Consider the following 19,423-nt stretch of genomic DNA (forward strand, 5'->3'; position numbering starts at 1 on the left):
CCGAGACGTCGTTCATCGCGGTCGATCGGCTCATTTTTTCGACTTTGACCACCTGGATCAAGACCGCGCTCGAAGCATCGATCGCTTCAGCGCCCACGCCTGTCGCCAAGGCTGCCCGGTGGCTCCAACTGGGCATCACGTACCAAGACGAAGTCGACCACGCTCAAGCCGACGCCGTCCGTGTGCTCTGTGCCCACGACACGAGTGCCACCACCTACACGGTGACGCCGCCGCCCCGCCGCTACTTTTTCGAAGCCGACTTGATGGCGATCGGCGATAAACCGTTTGACGTCGTCGACGCGGCGTATGACGAGTACCGTGCTTTTTGTGATACGCACGCCGTGCCGATGGCAGAGCGCCTGCATCGAACGTCGCTGCCGTCCTTGTGCCGCGACTGGCACCCCATGGTCTAAGACCTAAACACTATCCTTTTTGTATGGATATGCAGCAGGTATCTTTTTGTCTTGTCAGTGTCGAGGAGCAAGCGAGTCCACTCGATGACGCATCGATCGCGTACGCGTCGACGCGATTTGAGAGGAGCTCGTGAGTTCATCGTTCGGGGTAGGGTTAGGGTAGGGTAGGGTTAGGGCAATGCGGCCAATTTAACAGTGACACGAGCGTCCTCGCATGGACTCTAGTGCCATATTCATTGCTAGGTGACATTTCGATCACTAGCGATGGGGTACATATGTACGACGGTCGCCACGTGCATTGCATTCAGTGATCCATTGAAACATTGAAATTTTCTCTGCACCACACTAGACCACAACACTTGAGAACTCGACAACAAATTGACTGCACAAAGCAACTAACATAACATGTCTATTAAATGCACCACACGGAGAGAGTGGTCGCGTGGTGCATCGCGTACGGCTTGCTGGGCGGAGTAGGCCCCGCACCTTTGTCCCGAAGGTCAAACAGCGGGGCCGGGCGCAAGAGGTTGACGACAAACTCGGAGGGTTCGGTGCTGTGCGCGATTACTTCGTCGGCGCTTCGTCGGTCCAAGCACTGCAACAAGCTCACTCGCAGGCGTTCGTAGAGCTGGCCGTCGCAGTAGCAGAGTACAAAGCAGTCGGTCGCACGCAAATTGATGGTCGGTGTGGCCTTGAGCTGCGGGTACGTCTCCATGATTGCGTGCACGGTGCCCCCGCGCGCCTTCTGTCGTGGTGGGCGACGTCGCAGTGTGCCCAGCGTGACTCGGTTCTTGATGTTGTTGTAGTGAAAACTAGCATAGTCGATATCGGCTTTCAATTGCTTTGCGCGTCGGGCCGTGTCTACGTGTTCATGAGCGCATGACGACTTTGAGAACAGCGCTACGTACTAAAGTACGGGGTCGTGAGACCATAGAGTAGCGGAATACTTGTGATCAGTTGAACGTAAACGATGCACCCGAGACAGGACTCGATCACTTGATTGGCCGATCCGGGGGGTACACCGACGGTGAACGTCCATTGGTACAGCCACGTGAAGACCGGAATATGCCCGTTCATCCACGTAAGCAACGGGCCGTAGACCATGACGGCCATCGCCAAAATAGTCGGGTCCACGTCCGCAAATAGTCGTTCTTTACGAAAGCGCTTGAGAAAAAACGAGACGAGGCAGAGACCCCAGTAGGCAAACCACACCTAATCAACAAGAGAAGACTCGAGACACCACCGATCGACCATGAAGCGTACGGTGCGGGATAGGTACCACGTGCTTCGAAATACGTGCTCGAGGCTGCCCGTCTGTGCGACTTGCATGATGGCAACCGCGAGGTTGGTGACGCTGAGCCAAATGTCTACAAAGTACAACGTCGCCACCGACGGGTCCATGAGGATTATCGCTGTCGGGTCCCCGACCACGAGTTCGTACGACCAGACGCCGCTCGGCAGCGTCGCGCGGTGCCCTTGTCTTTGCAAGACGCGGTCCAGAGCATATACGTGTTTGTAGTACCCATGCCAGAGCCGATACCACACAAAGAGCGTCGAGGCCAAGCGGTAGCCGAATTTGAACCAGATCCACGGACCAAATCGCGACTCGTAGTAGATATAAGTGAGCGTCATGGCCGTCGCATCGCTGCTTCCGCGGTGCACAACGTTCCCAGGTTGGAGCCAAAAGCACACATAGCCCGTTGAGAGCGTGCAGAGTGTGGCCTGGAAGCACGAGCCTTGGGTGGTCCAGTCAACAGCGCTCGCGTTCGGCGCTACCATGGCCGCGCAGAGCATCTCCATGGTGCGGTTGGTGTAAAATACGAGCCCAGGAAGACCCGGAAGCTGCGTCTCAAAGCATGTGCGGAACGACATACTCGGCGGCCGTCCCAAGCGCAGAAGCGCACGGGCCACTTGGGCGTTGTTGGGCTTGTCGACAAAGTACAAGCTGTCATCTGGTATCGTTGCGTTCGAGTACATTGCGCGGCTGCGGCTGAGCTCGGCCGAAACGAAGTCAGTATAGTTGGCATACGCAAGGGGCGGCGAGAGCTTGCCTGTCCACGGAAGGTACTCGGAGATGTAGGCCGTGAGCGGCTACACGCTGTCAACGACCCAGAATGTGAATACATATAGGCGTACCACCGTCGAGACTTTGAGGAACGAGGCGACGCTCAGCGATAACGCAAGACGGCTCCAACGGACACGGCGACCAGCGGCAGAGACGTCGGCCACCCTGCCTTGCCCCATGTCCGGTCTTGCTTTCAATGATGCTTCAAGTACTATCTTTGGAGCGTACCCCTACCCCTATGTGCCTTTTCTTAGCAACGTCAATAACGGGCAGGGCAAAAGTCTTGGGCGAAGTGAAAAGCCGACAATGAATCCTGGGTCGCCGAAATGAAGGAGTGTATGAATCATTAAGAAATTTGGATCTCTATATACATTGAACTTCCACTCGGTACGCCCCTTCCTGCGTCACATAAGTGTAGCACTTTGCTAAATCAAAGACAACCGGTCGAGATTGTATTCCGACACCAACGGTCGCACCATATGTATGAACGTGTTTGGCGTTAACTTCGTTGTTACAAAGGCTTGCGTTGAGACTAACAATCTCCTTCTTCTTCATTCGCTTGCCGGGCCGTGGCTGCGCAGGCGGCGGCGCGGGGCTCGTCTTGCTCTTCCGTGGTCGCCCTACGGTGCTTGTGGTCGCGGGTGAGACCCTAAAGTATGCCTGACGCCAGGTCGACCGGTCTTGGCATAAACCAATATGGCGGGTCAGTGCTAGTACATTCCCGTTTTATAACGTAGTCTGTTGACATTATTAGTAACATCAATCTGCTATCTATCTATTCGTAAAACTTCCTTGCCAAATTTGGTCAAAAAGGGCTTCATTCACAAAAATTACCACTGAGTACCGTTCGCGGCGCAATCACCAGCATCAAACGCGCACTCGGGGTTATAGCAGCTGCGGTCGCACACATTGTTGCCGCGCGCGAGGTTGGAGCACGTCGGCGCACACACGGCGTTGCAGCCGTCGCCGCCAGCAAGACAGTACGGACTTCCGTCCACAAGCACCTGCCGGTCCGCAATTCGCGCGGCGACGGCGTCGGACATGACCGTCTCAATCGGGTTGTTGCTCACATCCAGCACAAGCGCCGGTTTGGCCGCAAGTAGCGCATATGGCAGCGTCGGTACTCGGTTTTGGGCCACCTGAAGGCGACTCAGCGCCGGCAGCGATATTAGTTCAGTCTCGGGGATCGACGTCAGCTGATTCGACGAGACATCCAACCGCTCAAGGGCGCGGAGCTCGTGCATCCAGTTTGGCCACTCTCGCAGCTGGTTGTCGGACAAGAGCAGCGCCGCGAGGTTCGACCATGACGACGGTCGTGTCAGTGGAAGCGCCGACGTCATTAGACTCCGCGACAGTGTCAGCGTTTGGCAGTAGGTTGGTAGGACCGACAAGGCGGGTGGGACGTCCATAAACGGCGTATCGTAAAAGTTGAGCGAGAGCAAGTTGGATGGCCACGACGCGCCATTGGGCAGCGACCAGTTGGCTGGCAGCTGCGCCGACTGCACCGTGAGTCCGTAGAGTTGCGGGAATTGCGATAAGGACGAGATGTCGAGTCCGTCGGGCAGCGGACAGCGCACCCACTGGACATAAAACAGCATTGAGCCCAGCTGGTTGGATGTAAAGAGCCTTGTGGCGTACTCAGTGTTGGTGTCGTTGCACTCGATGCGAAGCAAAGCGCATGTACAACTCGTCGTCCACCACGGTGTCGTGACCATGCGGCATTCGGGGGGGCAACGGCGGGGCGACACCGCGACGCTCAGCCCCGCGATCGCCGACACGAGTCCAATCCCGAACGAGTACGCGACCAGCCCGCGTTTGACCCACTTGTGCCACCCGTAACACCGCGGTGGTTTCTGCGGGGCCCACCGGTCGAAGGACGAGACGAGCGGACCGATCGCGCGGCTGGTCCTTGCAGTCGGGGCTACGATCGAAGAGCGCAGAAACAGCATCGGGTCGACCAGTTGTCGGACGTTCCATAGACTCGCCGAGAACAAAATGACCTTTTCCAGCAAATCCAGCGCGGTATTGGGCGCCAAAAAGCGTGTCAGGAGCGTGTAGCGCACCGTCCAATTGGACGAATAGCCGACACGCGGGTCGACGAATTTCGCGACGAGGAGCGCGGGGACAACGACGACAAGGTAGAACCCTGTCGAGAGCCCGAAGCTTGTGAGGCTGTTGACCAAACGGGCTGCGTCCGACCGTGCGGGCCACGGCGTCGAGATTGCCGCTATGCTCACGAGCAGGGCGTACGCGACAGCGACGTCAACGTCAACCGTATACATGCTGAGCCGCCACGCCTGCAAGAGCTGGACAGTTGTTTCCACCACATTGCCGAGCTGGACAACACGGGACGGCACCGAGAGGCTTCGCCAGCGCAGAGGTGTCATCGACCGACGGTAGCGGATCGGCACCAACAGCGAAATCGCGCCGAGTAGATGCGTACAAGCAAAGGCCAAGTACAAGGGCGCGCTCAGCGTCTTCATGGCGTAGACTTGGAATTTGACTTGGTCCGATGGCTTGGCAAAGAGCATGAGGAGGCCCAAGAGGAGAAGGTACACGCATGATGCTGCGTGCTTGAGAAGCGCGACAGCGACGAAGGCGCGCCGCATCTCGCGCAATGGAGCGCAGACCGAAATAGGTTTCCGATGATAACAGTACTACTGTAGTACGCGTAGCTTAAATTAGAGTGTAGTTCTTTCTACTAACGCCGTAACTACTTCATCGCATCGCCTCGTCGATACAATCCAGCGAGCCACCTTGGGACGAGAGTGTTGAACGGTCCTCCACAACGAGACGAAGCGTCCGAGACACGACAAGCCAAGTCGCAAAGAGGCATTCGCCGGTCGCAGAGTAGGGCGAGTGCCATAACCATGGCTTGGAGCGTAGCTAGTGGCGCCAGAACTCCCTGACTCGCCTTCGGTACGATTGATACATTGATACTGAAACTATATATACTCGATGCAGCCAGCGCTAATGTTTGCGTGGGGTTGTGTATGGCTCCGAAAGAGAGGCCGCTCGAAGCACGCCGAAGACGAACACCATCTTCAACGAGTTCTTCAGTGCGGTGCCAGCGTCAACAATATTCGATTTTGCGTTGGATTGGCTCGAGGCACGAGTTGCAGCAACTGACCACTTCTACCCCTCGGCGTTTACTGTACTTCTTCGAAACACTTTGATTCAACTTTGCAATTGTCAATACGAGGCCATAATATGAGGTCGCGTCGACGATGCCTAGGAGTTGTCGACGCTAGTGCTGTGACATCGCACACAACGTCAACACATCTCGGTGGACCGTCGCGTTGTCTATTGAGAGCCTGTCTTTCGATCGCGTTTAACCTGTTGGTGTGGACTGTCTAAACACACGCAATTTTGAATTGCCTTGGCGCACGCAGTGTCGTTGGCATGCAGACATTGAGCGTCCCTTTGCCAAGCGATGACGTACTACAAGAAAGCTGCAATCGAACGACCGCGCTTTGTTATCAAGCTCCCTTCGATCCCTGCTCTGTGGCTCAAGGTCGCTGTCGACATTCGTTCGAAACTCTACGTTGTTCGAGACCTTCTCTTATTCGTCGTCGCAATATCCAGCCATGTAGCCTCGCCTATGCAGGAGCCCATCACCCTCGCGTGCGATACCAGACAGCCGCCTTGCACTCTGTACGCCGGTCGGCAACCTTGCAGACGCCCGTAAAATAGCGTGTCATTAGACAGCGCGCGTACTCGGTGGTAGGACCCACGTTGAACCCGCGCACGCCGCGTTTAACCCGTTGCTGTGTGTCACCGCCACTTGTGCAAGTCAACAATTGCGGTCCATCTGGCGATCGACGACGACGCGCCGAAATTCGTCCTCGTTTTAGGTCAATTCGGTCTAATCAGGCAAGGAGGGCTCGTGGCGCTTTTAAAACACAGCTAATCAATACGCTCAACAAGGTGTTTTTATTCCAAGTATGAATCCGAATCCAAGCAAGCCCATGTCCTAATCCAAGGCCATCAAATGCCTCATATAAGGGTGCTAGATGTCCCATAGAAACCTCGAGTGGGAGGCCACCCAGCTGCATTTTAATGCACTAAAATGCAAAACTATACAAATATCCAGTCATTAAATAATATTGGACACCATATCCAGCGACCGCAGTAGCCGCGCCTGTGTCATTCGCCAACTTGCCGCCCGGTCCTTAGCATGCAGCTCGTCCTCGCCCTCTCTGCGCTGCTCGTCAGCGCCGCTCAGGCTGCCACGTACCCGACGTATACCATCCCGGCCGTGGACATGGCCGCGCCGGCGGCGGCCGCCGAGACCATCGATGCGCTGCAGACAACGGGCATCGTGGCCTTCAAGAACATCGATGGCTTCGAGGCCGCGCGCCTGGCCTACGTGGAGGCGGCCGCGCGCTGCGTGGCGACGCCGCATGCGGACGTCATGCGCAAGCTCATGGTCGATGGCACGATGCGGCGAACGCTTAGCACCAACGTGGACGTGAGCACGGTGCCATCGAGCTTGCTCGCGTCGTGCCCCGAGTACGTGTCGGCGCTCGGGTCGTTCAACGCGGTCTTGAACACGGCGACGCTCACGTTCGCCAAGCTCCTTGATGCGACGACGCAGACGTCGCTTGTCCAGGACATTGTCGAGCAGGGCAAGCACCTCGAGCACTTTCACGCGTACACCAACCCGGCGTCGGACGACGTTGCGGACGAGACGCAAGGTACAGTATCGCTCCTACACTCGCCCCATCTCATGCAGCTACGTAGAGTTTTCGCTCGAAGCGCACACGGACCTTGGCGGTGGTCTCTTTACGTCGGCGCCCGTCTTCTTCAACGCGCAGCATCAAGTGATTGCCAACCCGGATCCGACAACGGGGCTCTATATCCAGATCAAGAACGAGTGGGTGCAGCCGGTCCTCAAGTCGGACGAGCTCGTCTTCATGGCCGGCGAGGGCTGGTCGCAGTGGATCGCGACCGACGACTTGGCGTTCCCGGCCGTCGTCCACGCCATGCGCATGCCGCGTGACGCCTCGTCCGACATTGTCCGCGGCTTCCACGGCCGCATGCTTCTTCTCTCGGACGAGATGGTCATGCGCAACAACCACTTGCGTTTCGACGCCTTCAACGCCCGGAACACGCGCTACCTCAAGGCGCCACTCGCCGACGCCAAGTTCCCGACGCTCGCGTGCGCGTCGCGTCGGCTTGTCGCGTCCGACTCGAGCTGCACGCTCGGCATTTGGGCGCCGGGCAACGCGAGCGCGGCCTCGACGACCACCGACATTTGCATGTTCCACTGCAACGCGATCGGCATGCCAGAAGACACGCAAAAGTGCAAGGACCTCGGCTGCGTCAAGGCGTCCGACATCCCCAACGGCGGTACCGACTGCTGGATGGTACAACGATCCGACTCGCCGCCAAGCTCATGTGCTGATATATTGATAGATTTGCGTGCAAAAGTACTCGGACGCCGAGTGCCCCGCCCCCAAGGCGCAGACCTGCAAGGACCAGGAGCTCACATGCGACAAGGTTGTCTTGACCAAGGCGCCCAAGACCAACGCGACGACGACGACGACGGCGCCGACGATCGTGACCACCGCGCCCAAGGCCACGTCCAGCGCCACCTCGGCCCTCGTTTCGATGGCGGTCGTTGTCCTTGCTGTCGCTGCCAACTAAGGCAAGCCACCCAATCGAGTCGATTTTGGATAGTACTGTATGACGTAAGCTTCGTCCGCAGTGTCGCTAACGTCGCTAAACCGCAGAGGCAGAAAGGCGGGTCGCTCTTCATATTGCATCTCATCCACTGGTCCGTCCAGTTGAATTAACTTCATCTATAACGGCACGGGCACCGCTTCGGTCGGCGTCCGAGCGTCAGACCCCGCTATAGCAACGGGAGCGACAAGGAGCCAGAGGAAGCCCACCAAAGGGAAGGCCACCGTCGACCGACTGCTACTTCAGAAATCGCCAACGCCGACGGTGGCGTTGGTCTCATCGTTAGAAAGGCTGGATCTTATAACCGTGCAGTCTATTCCTGACAGTTCTACTTCAACGCGCTTTGCGGTACCTTGTCGACAGATGCTGCGGTCGTGTATATACACCATCGCGATCGTCAAATACGTGCTCTCGGGCGCCTACTGCCTCATTCTCGGGTATCTCGTGGGCTTCTCGCTCACAACCGAGCAGCTTGCAGTCCAAGTGTTTGCGGGCCCAACGCTGACCGCGCCGCTCTTTTTTGGCTTTGCGTTGTTGAATCTCGCTGGCATTTTCGATATTTTGCTGCCGCGCTACTGCCGACGCCGGACCGTGTCGTCTTGGCGCTGCAACGTCGAGTGGCTGCCGTCGTTTGGCTTGCTCAGTGCGCCGCGGCTCGCGCTGCAAGGTCTCGTGACCACCGCGCAGGTGCTGCAGGCCTATTACCTCAGCGAACGCGCAGTCAACACGCAACTCGCGACGATCAATGCGATTTTGGTCGGTGTCTCGGCGGTGTCGAGTCCGCTCCTGCTCGTGTTTGCGGCGTCGCACCCCGACCGAAAGCACTACTACCTCCTCTTTACGAGTCTCTCGAGCTTCCTGCTTGCGACCGGCTTTGCGCTTGCATTTGTTGTCGTGCCCGTCGGCTACGTCCAAGTGTACGACCTCAAGGCCATCAACTCGCTTGCGTGGGGCACCGAGTACACGCTCCTTATCCGGTACCTCGTGCCAAACTCGCCATTGGATTTACTAGAGAAAATGACGCTGCGTCTCGCGAGCTGGGTCAACGTCCAGCGCCTTCTTCGCGTGGTCACGCCCGATGTGACGCCCACGGTGGCGGCGACAACTACGTTGAGCTTTAGCCCGGTGGGCCCGTCTCTCGCTGCTGTCAAGCGCGCTGTGGACCGTCCACGCCGCCGACTTCTCGCCGTCTACGTTGCACTCCACATGCTACTAGGCGTGGCCGTTGCGGTGTATGCTATCGTACACGCCTGTCGAAAACCGACCTGTCCGAGCGGTTGCCGCCTGGCGACCGCACCGTGGTTTAGCCAAGGGTGTCACTGTACCTACTACCACCTCGAATGTGTGGACCCTGACGCGCCCGTGCTGTTATCCCCCGACGCTCTCGGCCCCGACCTTTTTCACATTCAGTTGACCGGGTGTCGACTCAAGCACGGGTTGGACCTCTCGCTCTTGGCGCCATTCCACGGACTCTTCGGCCTCACGATTGAGTTTTCGAATCTCACCGACTGGAGTCTCGGCCCGGTCGGGTGGCCCGACCAGATCATGGCCGTCAACGTTCGCTACTCCAACCTCTCGAGTATACCGCAAGCCTTGACGACGCTACCGGCGCAGTGCAGGACGCTGACCATTGCGGGGAGTGCGCATCTGGACACGCTACCAGCGTCGCTCGTGTCGTCGTGGCGCCACGTGGGCTCGTTGGTTCTCAACAGCAACCAGCTGACCGATGTGCCGAGCTGGCTGAGTGGGCTCACGGGCCTCGAGGTGCTCGTGCTCTCTGGCAACCAGATACAGACCGTTCCCGACGCGATGCTAGAAGCGATGCCATCGCTCACCTTTCTCAAGCTAGCCCAAAACAACCTCACAGCGTTTCCGACGGACCTCTTTGCAGCAAGACCCGAGCTGGACATGGATCTCAGCAACAACCCGATCGCTCCCCTCCCGAGTCTCCCGTCAGCGCTGACGCGCGCTATCAGCTCGGGAGCAGTTGTTCTGGACGGCACACCGCTCTGTGCTGCGCTCGGAAATGTTTGCAGTGGCAGCTGCTCGCCGAGCTGCTCCCGGTCCGAGCGCGGCGACCGTGTGTGTCAACTCAACTGCTTTGACGAAGCGTGCGCGTGGGACCTCGGCGACTGCGCGGGCGGTGGTTCGCAGTGAAAGAAACCTCTATGGAGGGATGAAGCGCTGAGTACAATAATGTCATCCACCATAATGCAAGGTAGTTTTGATTTGACACCGTGGCAAAGAACGTGCACATGCGGAGCTGTGGGAGCTGGGCGGCGTCTGTTTTGGCATGGTTGTTGGCATATGCCATATATTGCACTTTATTATCGGCACAGTATGCCGCTTATAAGCCCCAGGTGGTATTTTAGGCTCACCCAGCGTAGGCAGATGCCGTGAAATAATAGTTTTCAGAGGATTAAATCGACATACGATTTCAAAGATATTGGTTGGCATACTTTTTAAATGACTTCTAGTCGATTTGATTGGTTATATTGAAATTTTTTAAACCAATCAAATGCAGTTGAGGGCCCGCGACGCCCGTCGATCCCTCGTTGAGCACTCTGATCGACCAAAACGCGTTTGAAAATGGAATCGCCCAAGCTTGGCACATCGATAACAGACACTTTGGAGAGCACGAAATGCTATGTCACGCTGCTGTTTGATGTGTAGAACAAGAGAAATCGTCGAAACTCTTAAATATGGTGTATACCAGATATAACCATATTTAGCCAAATTGTTGCATGTCCCCGGTCCAGCAAAGCTGCAATCGCGATGACAGTACTATCCATAGTAGTGCATCGCTTAAGACGCATCGCTGGACAAAGCTAAGCTTATGTGAGCGTTGGCGCATCTATACGCGCTCGATACTGCGGACATTTCTAACGTTAGCCTTCAAAACTCCTGCTGCTGCGCCCACAGCGCGCTGTCTCTCGGTGCCCCTAGAACTTTTCTATAGTTGACAAGCGGTGCGCTTCCGAGGTATCATGGTCGTGTTGGTATTGCAAAACCATCGCTCCTTATTCAAGTTGGAGCGACACCTTGTTCGCGTCCTCTACCGTACAGCAGACCAGTACATGGTCAGCTGGTACATGGTGGTCGCCGCATCGTGACGATCACTCAGGCGAGCGCAGGCATGTCTTGTCATTTCTACTCGGTGGTCCTCGGCCTTTTCGTCAACTGCGTTAGCGTGCGCGAGCTATACATTATACAGCGCCTTTGGCGGCGCACGGATGCAAAATCTGACAGTGTCGATCGCCCGGCCTTGCGGCAAATTTCTAAACATACTCATATTGAATCTATATTCCCCGTATAGTCTCAATATAGCAAAAGAATATCAATATTTAAAACATATCGCGACGGTTGTGATAAAAACAAAGCCAATCAGCGGCAAGATCGAGCAAAGATACGCGCTTCGGACCGCCAGGATGCAGCGCAGGACGGGGATATGCTCGCTGTCGCCGTCGCCTTTGGCGTCCTCGCGGCGCTCCTCAGCGGCCTCTTCTTCCTGCCGAGTCGGTACCTCCCGTACTCTGTGGCCGCCTCTAGCATCCAAGTCCCTCCTGCCAAGCTCGCTGGTGAGGCTATGTACGTTTACTGCTTGCACCAGCACACGGCCGCCCGCCGCGCGTCGCTCGAGGCCGCGACCACCATGACGCGCCATGCTGAGTGGCTCGTCTACATTGGCATAGCGGCGTCCGCCGCGTCCAGCTACGTGCCCCTTGCGTATGTAGGCCTCGGCAGCGGTAGCTTTGTGCTGTGGCACGTTGCGTCGTTCTGGCGCAATGACGTCCGCCGACGCCAGCACGACGTCGACGCCGACCATTGGGCCGCAGTGTCGCCTTGCGTGCAGGCGTTTCTCGCTCGGGCCATGCCCCCTAGCTCGCCTTTGAAGACGCCGCCCGGTTGGTGGTGCTAATGTTGTAGTACATGTCTCCTTGCCTTCTATCCCAGACCTAAACCCCATCCTGGTTAAACCCTGCAGGGACACAAAACAAGACGTGCGCTTGTCGTCCATAGTAGTGTCAGCGCCGAGTTGCAAAGGATCGAGGTACTGCGTACTCGTATGAAGAGCACACGAACGGTCGATCGGACATGTTCGTGTTGGAATTAGAAAGAGCAAAAACGAGCGCAAAATCGTTGGAAAATTGTTGACAAACCCATAAATGGCATCCGCATGTGATCAACAAGAGATCCATCTTGGGATATGTTATGCTCGTGCTAAATATACATACAAAAACAATATATGCGACCCACTTTTCGGTCCTTGCCCACGACGCGAGAAAACTTGATCAATGCAACGCAATAGCCGCGTCCTCGTCGCGCCGGCTGGCCCCGCAGCAGGACCCGCGCCGCCGTCGATCGAGTACACTCTGCGCCGTCCATTCCTGATCATTAGCTTTCTCAAGTTCATTGCGTCGGCGGTCTACCTCGCGCTCACGAGCATGCTCATGGTCACGGGCACACCGTCGACCGCGATTAAATTTGAAGTCTACGCCATGCAAACTGCGTCAGGCCCGCTGTATGGGGTATTCGCACTGCTGCACTTGGCGGCAGCGATCGAAATGCTTGTACCTGCACGCTGTCGGCACCATACCACCAGTAGCACGTCGCTTCTTCGAAAGGCGCCCATTTGGCTCCCACAAGCGATCCAGTGCATTGTCTCAAGTGTGCAGCTCATACAAGCGTACAAGCTTAGCGCAAGTGCAGTCTCAAGTGCCGTCACGACCGCCTACTCGCTCACGCTTGCCGCGTCCTGCCTCCTTCCACCATGGCTCTACTACTCGTCGCACCCGTTCGTGCGGCATCACATGGCGCTCTTCTTCTCGTCCTTCTTCGGTTTTCTCTTGGCCACCGGCGTCAACTTGGCATTTTTCCTCCCGCCGATGGTCACCGTCACGATGCGCGACAAGCGTTTGGGGTATGGCATGGCGTGGACGACCGAGTATGTGCTCTTGACGCGCTGCTTGGTTCCTGGTACACTCGTCGATCTCGTGGAGAAGCTCGTGCTCTTTGGCATGAGCTACGTTAGCTCGCGCCAGCTCGTGCAGAGTGTCTTTGCGGTCGCCGCGCCCGCAGCGTCCAGCCGGCTCCTCTCGGGACACCTTCGCGCGCTGGCGTCGGTCAAGGACACGCTTTCGTTTCGAAAACCGCGGTCGCGCTTCACGCATGTGTTTTTAGCGGTGCATCTCGTCATTGGAAGTGCTGTGCTCGCTATGGTGCTAACACCGCGGCCCGCCTGTCCCGCCAACTGCAAACTCGCGGTGGCGCCGTGGTTGACGTCGACGTGTCAGTGTATTTACTACCATTTCAACGGCCACGACAATATGTCCATCGATGCGGCGACAATATCGAGCGACCGTATCGGCGACCGCCTCTTTTACCTGCATCTCTCCAACTGCACGCAACTGCCGGATCTGCACCTCTTGGCGCGGTTTGGTAACCTCTACGGTCTCACGGTTGAATTTGGACATGCCACGTCATGGGCCAAGCACAACAATGCGTCGTGGCCATCGTCGTTGATATCGCTCAATTTGCGCTACGTTCCACTAAACGTCATTCCGGAAGCCCTCTTGGAGTTGCCGCCCAACTTGCAAACACTCTCAATCACGGGCTGTCTCAACCTCTCGCAACTGCCCAACACGGTCCGCAATTCGTGGGCGACCGTGGCATGGCTGGTTCTCAACGACAATGCATTTGTTGAGATGCCGCCGTTTTTAGCCAATTTCTCGGCGCTTGAGCGACTCGTCGTGTCGACCAACCGCCTCACCACTCTCCCCGAGGCCGCGCTCGCGTCGCTACCACGCTTGACGCGGCTCGAAGCCGCACAAAACAGCCTCACGCAGTGGCCACGCCACCTTGTGGACGCCAAGCCCACTCTGTTTATCGATCTCAGCAACAACCCGATCGCTGCCGTGCCCACGACGGGCGCCATTGCATCTCGACAGGCTGTGCTGGACGGCAGCGACTACTGCAAGGCGACGTTTGCAGCTGGGTGCCACGCTGTCTGCAGCCCGCTTTGCTCCAACATTGAAGTCGGCGACAAGGTTTGTCAACTCAACTGCTGGACGGCTGCATGTCAGTGGGATGGCAACGACTGCGCGAACGGCGGCTCACAGTAGCTGCTATGATATACTAGTACAGTACATGGATGTGTCTACTCGGACCAAGACAATATATCGGAGTGTTATGGCGACTGTGCGGACATTGCTACATCATCTCGCAAAAATTCTGACCAACCACAGAGGTTCGCGGGACAGTCGTAGCAAGGGCATACCGGTAAATGCCTTCAGGTTGACGCTAGGAAAGCTAGGACTCGAGACTTTTTCAATCTCAGCAGCTCTACTAAGATGGCACTGCTGCAAGGACGCGGTTGCCAAGCGGTGAGTCGACCTCGATCCTGCCATCAAAATCTGCGCGGTGAGTGGCGCTCTGTCTGCAGTTCGAGCTGCTCCACCTTAGGCGACTGCATTAACTCAGCTGCCTGCAGCTACGACAGCAGCAGCGACGCCAACCCTTGTCAAGACTTCCGAGCAGTTGCAGAGTCCACGTCATGCTTGCACGTGGAGCACGAGCAAGCAATATGAGTGGTAGCTATAAGTTGAAGCGTGGAGAGGCTGCTGCAGCTTTGAACCATTCGACTCGCATGTCCCGCCCACACAAGTGGTTTTGCAGCAGAGCATTGGTGCAGTGTACCTTGCTTTGCGTACGAGTCCGAGCGTGACAAGCCAATAGCCCTACCCCTCCCTGCGTGCACGCGCGCGTCGTAACACGTTCGAATTTCAATGTCACTAGCGTTGCTTCTCCGGCAAACATGTCGGTAATGAGGCAGAATCCTAGCGATCGACACCTGGGCTTAGATGAGGCCACTTTCCTCATCTATAGTCCATCTTCATAGTATTGCGTTGCATAGTCGTGAGGCAAAGGCTATCACTTGGCCTGACCCGCCAATGTCCAAGGGCTCCAACTAGCAAGTGCTAAGATACACAGTCGTGCACAGTCGTAGGGTGATGGTGCGAATCAAGTTGTGTTGTTCGGCATGACTCTTTGCAGCCGGCTGTTGCTCATGTAATATCTACTTCCAACCATCCACAAGCTCGAGCCAGACATGTGGACCGTCTCCGGATTAAAATAGTGTTAAATCATGGCATTCCATTTCCTATCAGAGCTGCCTCGCACGAACACAAAGCCGAGCAGCAATAGCTAGATCAAACGCTCTGCTGTGTCTCATTCATGGTGTGGGGAGCTGTATGTCCATACCAGCAGCGAGGTCCTAGGAGCAGGCAGGTTGATGTACCTATGCACACTATTTTATGCAACTGGAACGACATTCGGTTCTGGTCCACAGGTCGCTTGCACGAATCCACATGTTTGCCATGTCACCGCGGCGACCATTACTGAAGCGAGATCTTTGCAGGTTGAGAGCTCACTTTGCATTTTGCACGCCACCAACCAACGACTACCATGAAGCTTCTCTCCATCTTCCTCGCGGCCGCGGTTGCCTATGCCGCCAAGTCGTGCGACAACAAGACAGACCCCCCAGCGCCGACGAGCCTCTCGCCGACGATGACCCCTGCCCCGACGACGTACACTCACGCGCCGACGGCTGGCCCCACGGTCGCCCCCACGAAGGCCCCGACGTCGGCCCCTACATCGGCCCCCACGGCGGCCCCCCAGCCAGGCAACGGCTCGCCGATTCTCATCAACTTGGCCGTGCCCGACCACGTCGGCGTCGACTGCCCCGGTATCCAGTCGCGTCATCCTGCCGGCACGCTCTTCTGTGGCTCGCCCAAGCCGCCGGGGGCCAACGTCTACGAGCCGTCGTGCGACAAGTCGATGACGATCTCGTACAAGGGCAAGAGCGTCACGTGTGTGATTTCGTTCCAGGCTTCGGGCGTCGGTCTCACCACGGACGCGTATGTCGAGATTGTCCCCGAGGCGTACAAGGTCTTGACGGGCGAGACGTATGGCGGCCAGCTCTTCGGCGGCACCTGCACCGGTGTCTGCAACGTCGCCCGCTCGTAAGCACACTTTATCAACTGTCTCGTCGTTTTTGTACATTAATTCAATCTCCTTTTGCACCACTTCGAAATACCAACATTTGAAACGTCCACACTTGGAGATAGCACACAACGGCGGTTTCTGCCGATAGCATGTTGGCACGTTGACAAGCAAATACTGCGAAATATTGTCAGGATCTGAGCTGTCAGTGTCCTGTCCTGGAGAAACGAACGTCGTCTTGCCCAATGAATCAATGCATGGGTGAGTTCGGTCCAAAAATGCAGGTAAAAAGCATCCAACAAGAGCACATTTCACGCCATTTGCGCGTAGTATTCGAAACGGAGTAGCTTTGCACGCCTGGCGCAGTCCCTTGCATTCGTTCGGATCGCGTATTTTTACGATGTGTTTGCTCCATGGTTGAGATCGAACGTGGCTGTAGGTCGGTGTGTGCGTCGTCGCCGTCCCACACGCCAGTGTCTACCTCGTGGCTATGCCGTTGGCGCTGGGTAGCGTCGCAGAGACAGCGAGCATAGCGCCTCGAGAGGCGGGCAATGCGACCCAGACGTGGACTGGTTGCTGGGAATCGTGTCTGAGGAATGATTGCAGAGCGATATAACTTACAAGCGTTCAAAAGGGGCACGATGGCGGTGGCAAAGACGCGGGGCTCAAGGGTAGAGTACTGGTAGCGCTACGATGTCGCTACATTCGAGTCCAATAGCATGACAGTGGTTACGTACACGTACAGTGCAGCTTGCGTCCTTCGCTCAGTCCACCTTGCTATTCACTCACTCACTTCCTTCTTCCTCTCTGGAAGGTCCTCCACTGCTTGACCGCAAAATCAACGACACCGCAAGATCGAAATCGAGTGCAATGTGAGTGACCCAGGAATCATCGCACGTGCGGCGGCGCAGAGCATCATTACACACAAGTAGGATACACTCAAACTCTCTTGGTGTTTGTATGCAACAGCTGGGGCCGCGCAAGGCAGCCGGTCGCGTTCGATTTGGCAATCCGGCGCTGCGTTTGCACTTGTCATTTTCCAATTCGATCCATGAAGGCCATCTACCTCTTGAGCGCGCTTCTTGCGGCTGCGGTTGCCGACGTCAAGCAAGACTACGAGCCGTGCAGCATGCAGCACGACTACTGCGCCAAAGACAGCTGGATCTGCTGCGTTGGACCCAAGGACGTCAAGTCGGGCAAGATGACGTGCCGCCCCGGCGGCAGCGACTGCATCTGGGACTCGCCTGAGATGCGCAAGTCGGGCTACTGGGACTCGTCTGACTCGAGCTCCGGGTGGGACTCGGGCTCCGGCTCACACCCGTCGGATGAGCCGAGCGATGAGCCGAGTGACGAGCCGAGTGACGAGCCGAGTGACGAGCCGAGTGATGAACCTAGCGATGAGCCGAGTGACGAGCCGAGTGACGAGCCGAGCGATGAGCCGAGTGACGAGCCGAGTGACGAGCCGAGTGATGAACCTAGCGATGAGCCGAGTGACGAGCCGAGTGACGAGCCGAGTGACGAGCCGAGTGATGAACCCAGCGATGAGCCGAGTGATGAGCCTTCGAACGATCCGACCGACGGCCCCACGGATACCCCAACCGATGCGCCGACGGACGCTCCCAAGCCGACGCCGTCGCCATCGAGCCAGCCGGGCAACGGGTCGCCGATCCTGGTCAACTTGGCCGTGCCCGACCACGTTGGTGTCGACTGCCCTGGCATCCAGTCGCGCTTCCCGGCTGGCACGCTCTTCTGTGGCTCGCCCAAGCCGCCGGGGGCCAACATCTACACGCCGTCGTGCGACCAGTCGATGACCGTGACGTGGCAGGGCAAGAGCGTCACGTGCGTCATTTCGTTCCAAGCATCGGGCGTCGGCTTGACGACCGACGCCTACGTCGAGCTTGTCCCCGAGGCCTACGCCGTGCTCACGGGCTCGACGCAGGGTGGCATCATCACGGGCGCGACCTGCAGTGGCGTCTGCAACGTCGCCCGGTCGTAAACCATCGAGTAATCCTTTGTGTTATATACCATCGTCGTCGTCACATGTAAATGAATATAAAACAACACCGACCGTGTTGTCCACTGAAAGACGTCTCTGAGAGTTCTAGCATCGCTAGCAGTTGGCTTCTTGTGTTGTTGAAATGAGTTCTTAACATGCAATTATATACTAGTAGTGAAGATGGTGGACTTCCTAATGCGCTCGTGAGGTTTGGCCCAAGCTGAGGGCGCTTGGTCGGGGCTCAGGAGTTGGCTTCTTGCGTACTCCTACACGTTTGTTTGGTCATAAAGTGCAACTGGTCAACCCTTGAACTGCGATCTTCTTGTCAATTACGCAAAAGGGCTAGGGTAGAACGTTTCGTGTTGCAGGCTCAGACATGTGTTTTCTGGTCGTCGGTGTTCATGATCGTGCACGTGGTGCGGTAATGGACCGGGACGCCAGCAGCTTCTCGCGCTGCTTGCTGAAGCTTCTGCCGTGTATCCCAGAATCATTTCACTGCGTGCGGTCGTCACTGTCAGCATCTAGACACTGAGAGGAGGAGCTACAGTGCTGAGTGGTAGAGAGAATCCTGCAGCGATCTTGGAGTCCAACCGCTCCTCGGTGATCGAGGTAGAGTGGATGTACACTGCTCGCGCTTGCAGTCGGTACATACATCGCTCGGGAAGAGCTTGGAGTTACGTGCAACACTGTGGTGTGCGAGCAAGCAAGCCTGGGCGACAGAGGGAATCCTTGAGCATCTAGTACATGTGTATCGCTGATCCGTTCGACGGGTTATAGATGTGTACTAGGTTCCCGTCGACCTTAGTAACGCCCCTTCCGATACATACGCGTGCAAAGTAGCGGACCGTGTGGACGTCAAGAAGCTTCGATCGCTCGTCGACAGCGTTCGGGTTCCAGGTGGTGCAAGCTGTAGCATTGGTCACACCATGGCGATCCTTTGACGAGCACGACTTGTGGTGCAATGTCATTTTCATTTTTCCACGCTTCCATGCAACGCTTCGTGTGCCTCACTGCTGTGCTCGCGGCCGGCGCCAACGCGGCGGCGCAGCCCGCGTGGCATGTGTGCCACCGCCAACACGATTCGTGCGCGACCAAGAACTGGGTGTGCTGCGTCGGCCCCGACGATCTTGTGAGCGGCAAGACGACGTGCCGCCCTTCGTGCGAAACGACGCCGCCACGCATGAAGCCGACTCGTACGGAGGACTGCGACGGTGACGACGATGACGACGACTCGGGGTCCGACGAGCCAAGTGACGATGAGCC

General features: G+C 57.0%; 9 protein-coding genes across 9 annotated transcripts in view; 7 read left to right on the forward strand and 2 right to left on the reverse strand.

Annotated features, from left to right (window-relative positions):
• SDRG_11789 (hypothetical protein) overlaps nucleotides 1-447 on the forward strand; it is a 3,592-nt gene extending 3,145 nt beyond the window's left edge. The window contains exon 4 of the mRNA XM_008617843.1: nucleotides 6-447. Within this exon, the coding sequence (XP_008616065.1) occupies nucleotides 6-413 (408 nt within the window). The 3' untranslated portion in view covers nucleotides 414-447. The remainder of the gene's footprint in view (nucleotides 1-5) is intronic.
• A 378-nt stretch (nucleotides 448-825) lies between these two features.
• Nucleotides 826-2,657, reverse strand: SDRG_11790 (hypothetical protein; the record flags this gene model as incomplete). The annotated part of the gene is made up of 4 exons (XM_008617844.1): nucleotides 826-1,274; nucleotides 1,322-1,625; nucleotides 1,677-2,504; nucleotides 2,550-2,657. 4 exons carry the CDS (start codon nucleotides 2,655-2,657, stop codon nucleotides 826-828), a joined length of 1,689 nt encoding a protein of 562 aa, XP_008616066.1.
• Nucleotides 2,658-3,220: 563 nt separating this feature from the next.
• Nucleotides 3,221-5,090, reverse strand: SDRG_11791 (hypothetical protein). Its single transcript, XM_008617845.1, has one exon. It carries the CDS (start codon nucleotides 5,085-5,087, stop codon nucleotides 3,309-3,311), a length of 1,779 nt encoding a protein of 592 aa, XP_008616067.1. The 5' UTR covers nucleotides 5,088-5,090; the 3' UTR covers nucleotides 3,221-3,308.
• Nucleotides 5,091-6,604: 1,514 nt separating this feature from the next.
• SDRG_11792 (hypothetical protein) lies at nucleotides 6,605-8,340 on the forward strand. Its single transcript, XM_008617846.1, has 3 exons — nucleotides 6,605-7,175; nucleotides 7,222-7,847; nucleotides 7,897-8,340. Exons 1-3 carry the CDS (start codon nucleotides 6,656-6,658, stop codon nucleotides 8,125-8,127), a joined length of 1,377 nt encoding a protein of 458 aa, XP_008616068.1. The 5' UTR covers nucleotides 6,605-6,655; the 3' UTR covers nucleotides 8,128-8,340.
• Nucleotides 8,341-8,499: 159 nt separating this feature from the next.
• On the forward strand, nucleotides 8,500-10,392 carry SDRG_11793 (hypothetical protein). Its single transcript, XM_008617847.1, has one exon. It carries the CDS (start codon nucleotides 8,527-8,529, stop codon nucleotides 10,318-10,320), a length of 1,794 nt encoding a protein of 597 aa, XP_008616069.1. The 5' UTR covers nucleotides 8,500-8,526; the 3' UTR covers nucleotides 10,321-10,392.
• Nucleotides 10,393-11,571: 1,179 nt separating this feature from the next.
• Nucleotides 11,572-12,340, forward strand: SDRG_11794 (hypothetical protein). The gene is made up of 2 exons (XM_008617848.1): nucleotides 11,572-12,214; nucleotides 12,278-12,340. The coding sequence occupies exon 1, from the start codon at nucleotides 11,612-11,614 to the stop codon at nucleotides 12,080-12,082; it is 471 nt and encodes a 156-aa protein (XP_008616070.1). The 5' UTR covers nucleotides 11,572-11,611; the 3' UTR covers nucleotides 12,083-12,214; nucleotides 12,278-12,340.
• A 95-nt stretch (nucleotides 12,341-12,435) lies between these two features.
• On the forward strand, nucleotides 12,436-14,357 carry SDRG_11795 (hypothetical protein). Its single transcript, XM_008617849.1, has one exon. It carries the CDS (start codon nucleotides 12,459-12,461, stop codon nucleotides 14,283-14,285), a length of 1,827 nt encoding a protein of 608 aa, XP_008616071.1. The 5' UTR covers nucleotides 12,436-12,458; the 3' UTR covers nucleotides 14,286-14,357.
• Nucleotides 14,358-15,606: 1,249 nt separating this feature from the next.
• SDRG_11796 (hypothetical protein) lies at nucleotides 15,607-16,247 on the forward strand. The gene has a single exon (XM_008617850.1). It carries the CDS (start codon nucleotides 15,628-15,630, stop codon nucleotides 16,186-16,188), a length of 561 nt encoding a protein of 186 aa, XP_008616072.1. The 5' UTR covers nucleotides 15,607-15,627; the 3' UTR covers nucleotides 16,189-16,247.
• Nucleotides 16,248-17,181: 934 nt separating this feature from the next.
• On the forward strand, nucleotides 17,182-18,254 carry SDRG_11797 (hypothetical protein). Its single transcript, XM_008617851.1, has one exon. It carries the CDS (start codon nucleotides 17,216-17,218, stop codon nucleotides 18,158-18,160), a length of 945 nt encoding a protein of 314 aa, XP_008616073.1. The 5' UTR covers nucleotides 17,182-17,215; the 3' UTR covers nucleotides 18,161-18,254.
• Nucleotides 18,255-19,423: the final 1,169 nt, after the last annotated feature.

This window comes from Saprolegnia diclina, assembly GCF_000281045.1.
Source record: "Saprolegnia diclina VS20 unplaced genomic scaffold supercont1.44, whole genome shotgun sequence".
Taxonomy (NCBI): domain Eukaryota; phylum Oomycota; class Saprolegniomycetes; order Saprolegniales; family Saprolegniaceae; genus Saprolegnia; species Saprolegnia diclina.

Excerpts from the sequence above, each read along its gene's own strand:
- SDRG_11791 (XM_008617845.1), bottom strand. The coding sequence starts at position 5,087 with ATGCGGCGCGCCTTCGTCGCTGTCGCGCTTCTCAAGCACGCAGCATCA.
- SDRG_11795 (XM_008617849.1), top strand. The coding sequence starts at position 12,459 with ATGCAACGCAATAGCCGCGTCCTCGTCGCGCCGGCTGGCCCCGCAGCA.
- SDRG_11797 (XM_008617851.1), top strand. The coding sequence starts at position 17,216 with ATGAAGGCCATCTACCTCTTGAGCGCGCTTCTTGCGGCTGCGGTTGCC.
- SDRG_11793 (XM_008617847.1), top strand. The coding sequence starts at position 8,527 with ATGCTGCGGTCGTGTATATACACCATCGCGATCGTCAAATACGTGCTC.
- SDRG_11796 (XM_008617850.1), top strand. The coding sequence starts at position 15,628 with ATGAAGCTTCTCTCCATCTTCCTCGCGGCCGCGGTTGCCTATGCCGCC.
- SDRG_11794 (XM_008617848.1), top strand. The coding sequence starts at position 11,612 with ATGCTCGCTGTCGCCGTCGCCTTTGGCGTCCTCGCGGCGCTCCTCAGC.
- SDRG_11792 (XM_008617846.1), top strand. The coding sequence starts at position 6,656 with ATGCAGCTCGTCCTCGCCCTCTCTGCGCTGCTCGTCAGCGCCGCTCAG. Across the intron at positions 7,176-7,221 it reads CGTTGCGGACGAGACGCAAG|AGTTTTCGCTCGAAGCGCAC; the intron begins GTACAGTATCGC and ends GCAGCTACGTAG. Across the intron at positions 7,848-7,896 it reads GCGGTACCGACTGCTGGATG|ATTTGCGTGCAAAAGTACTC; the intron begins GTACAACGATCC and ends ATATATTGATAG.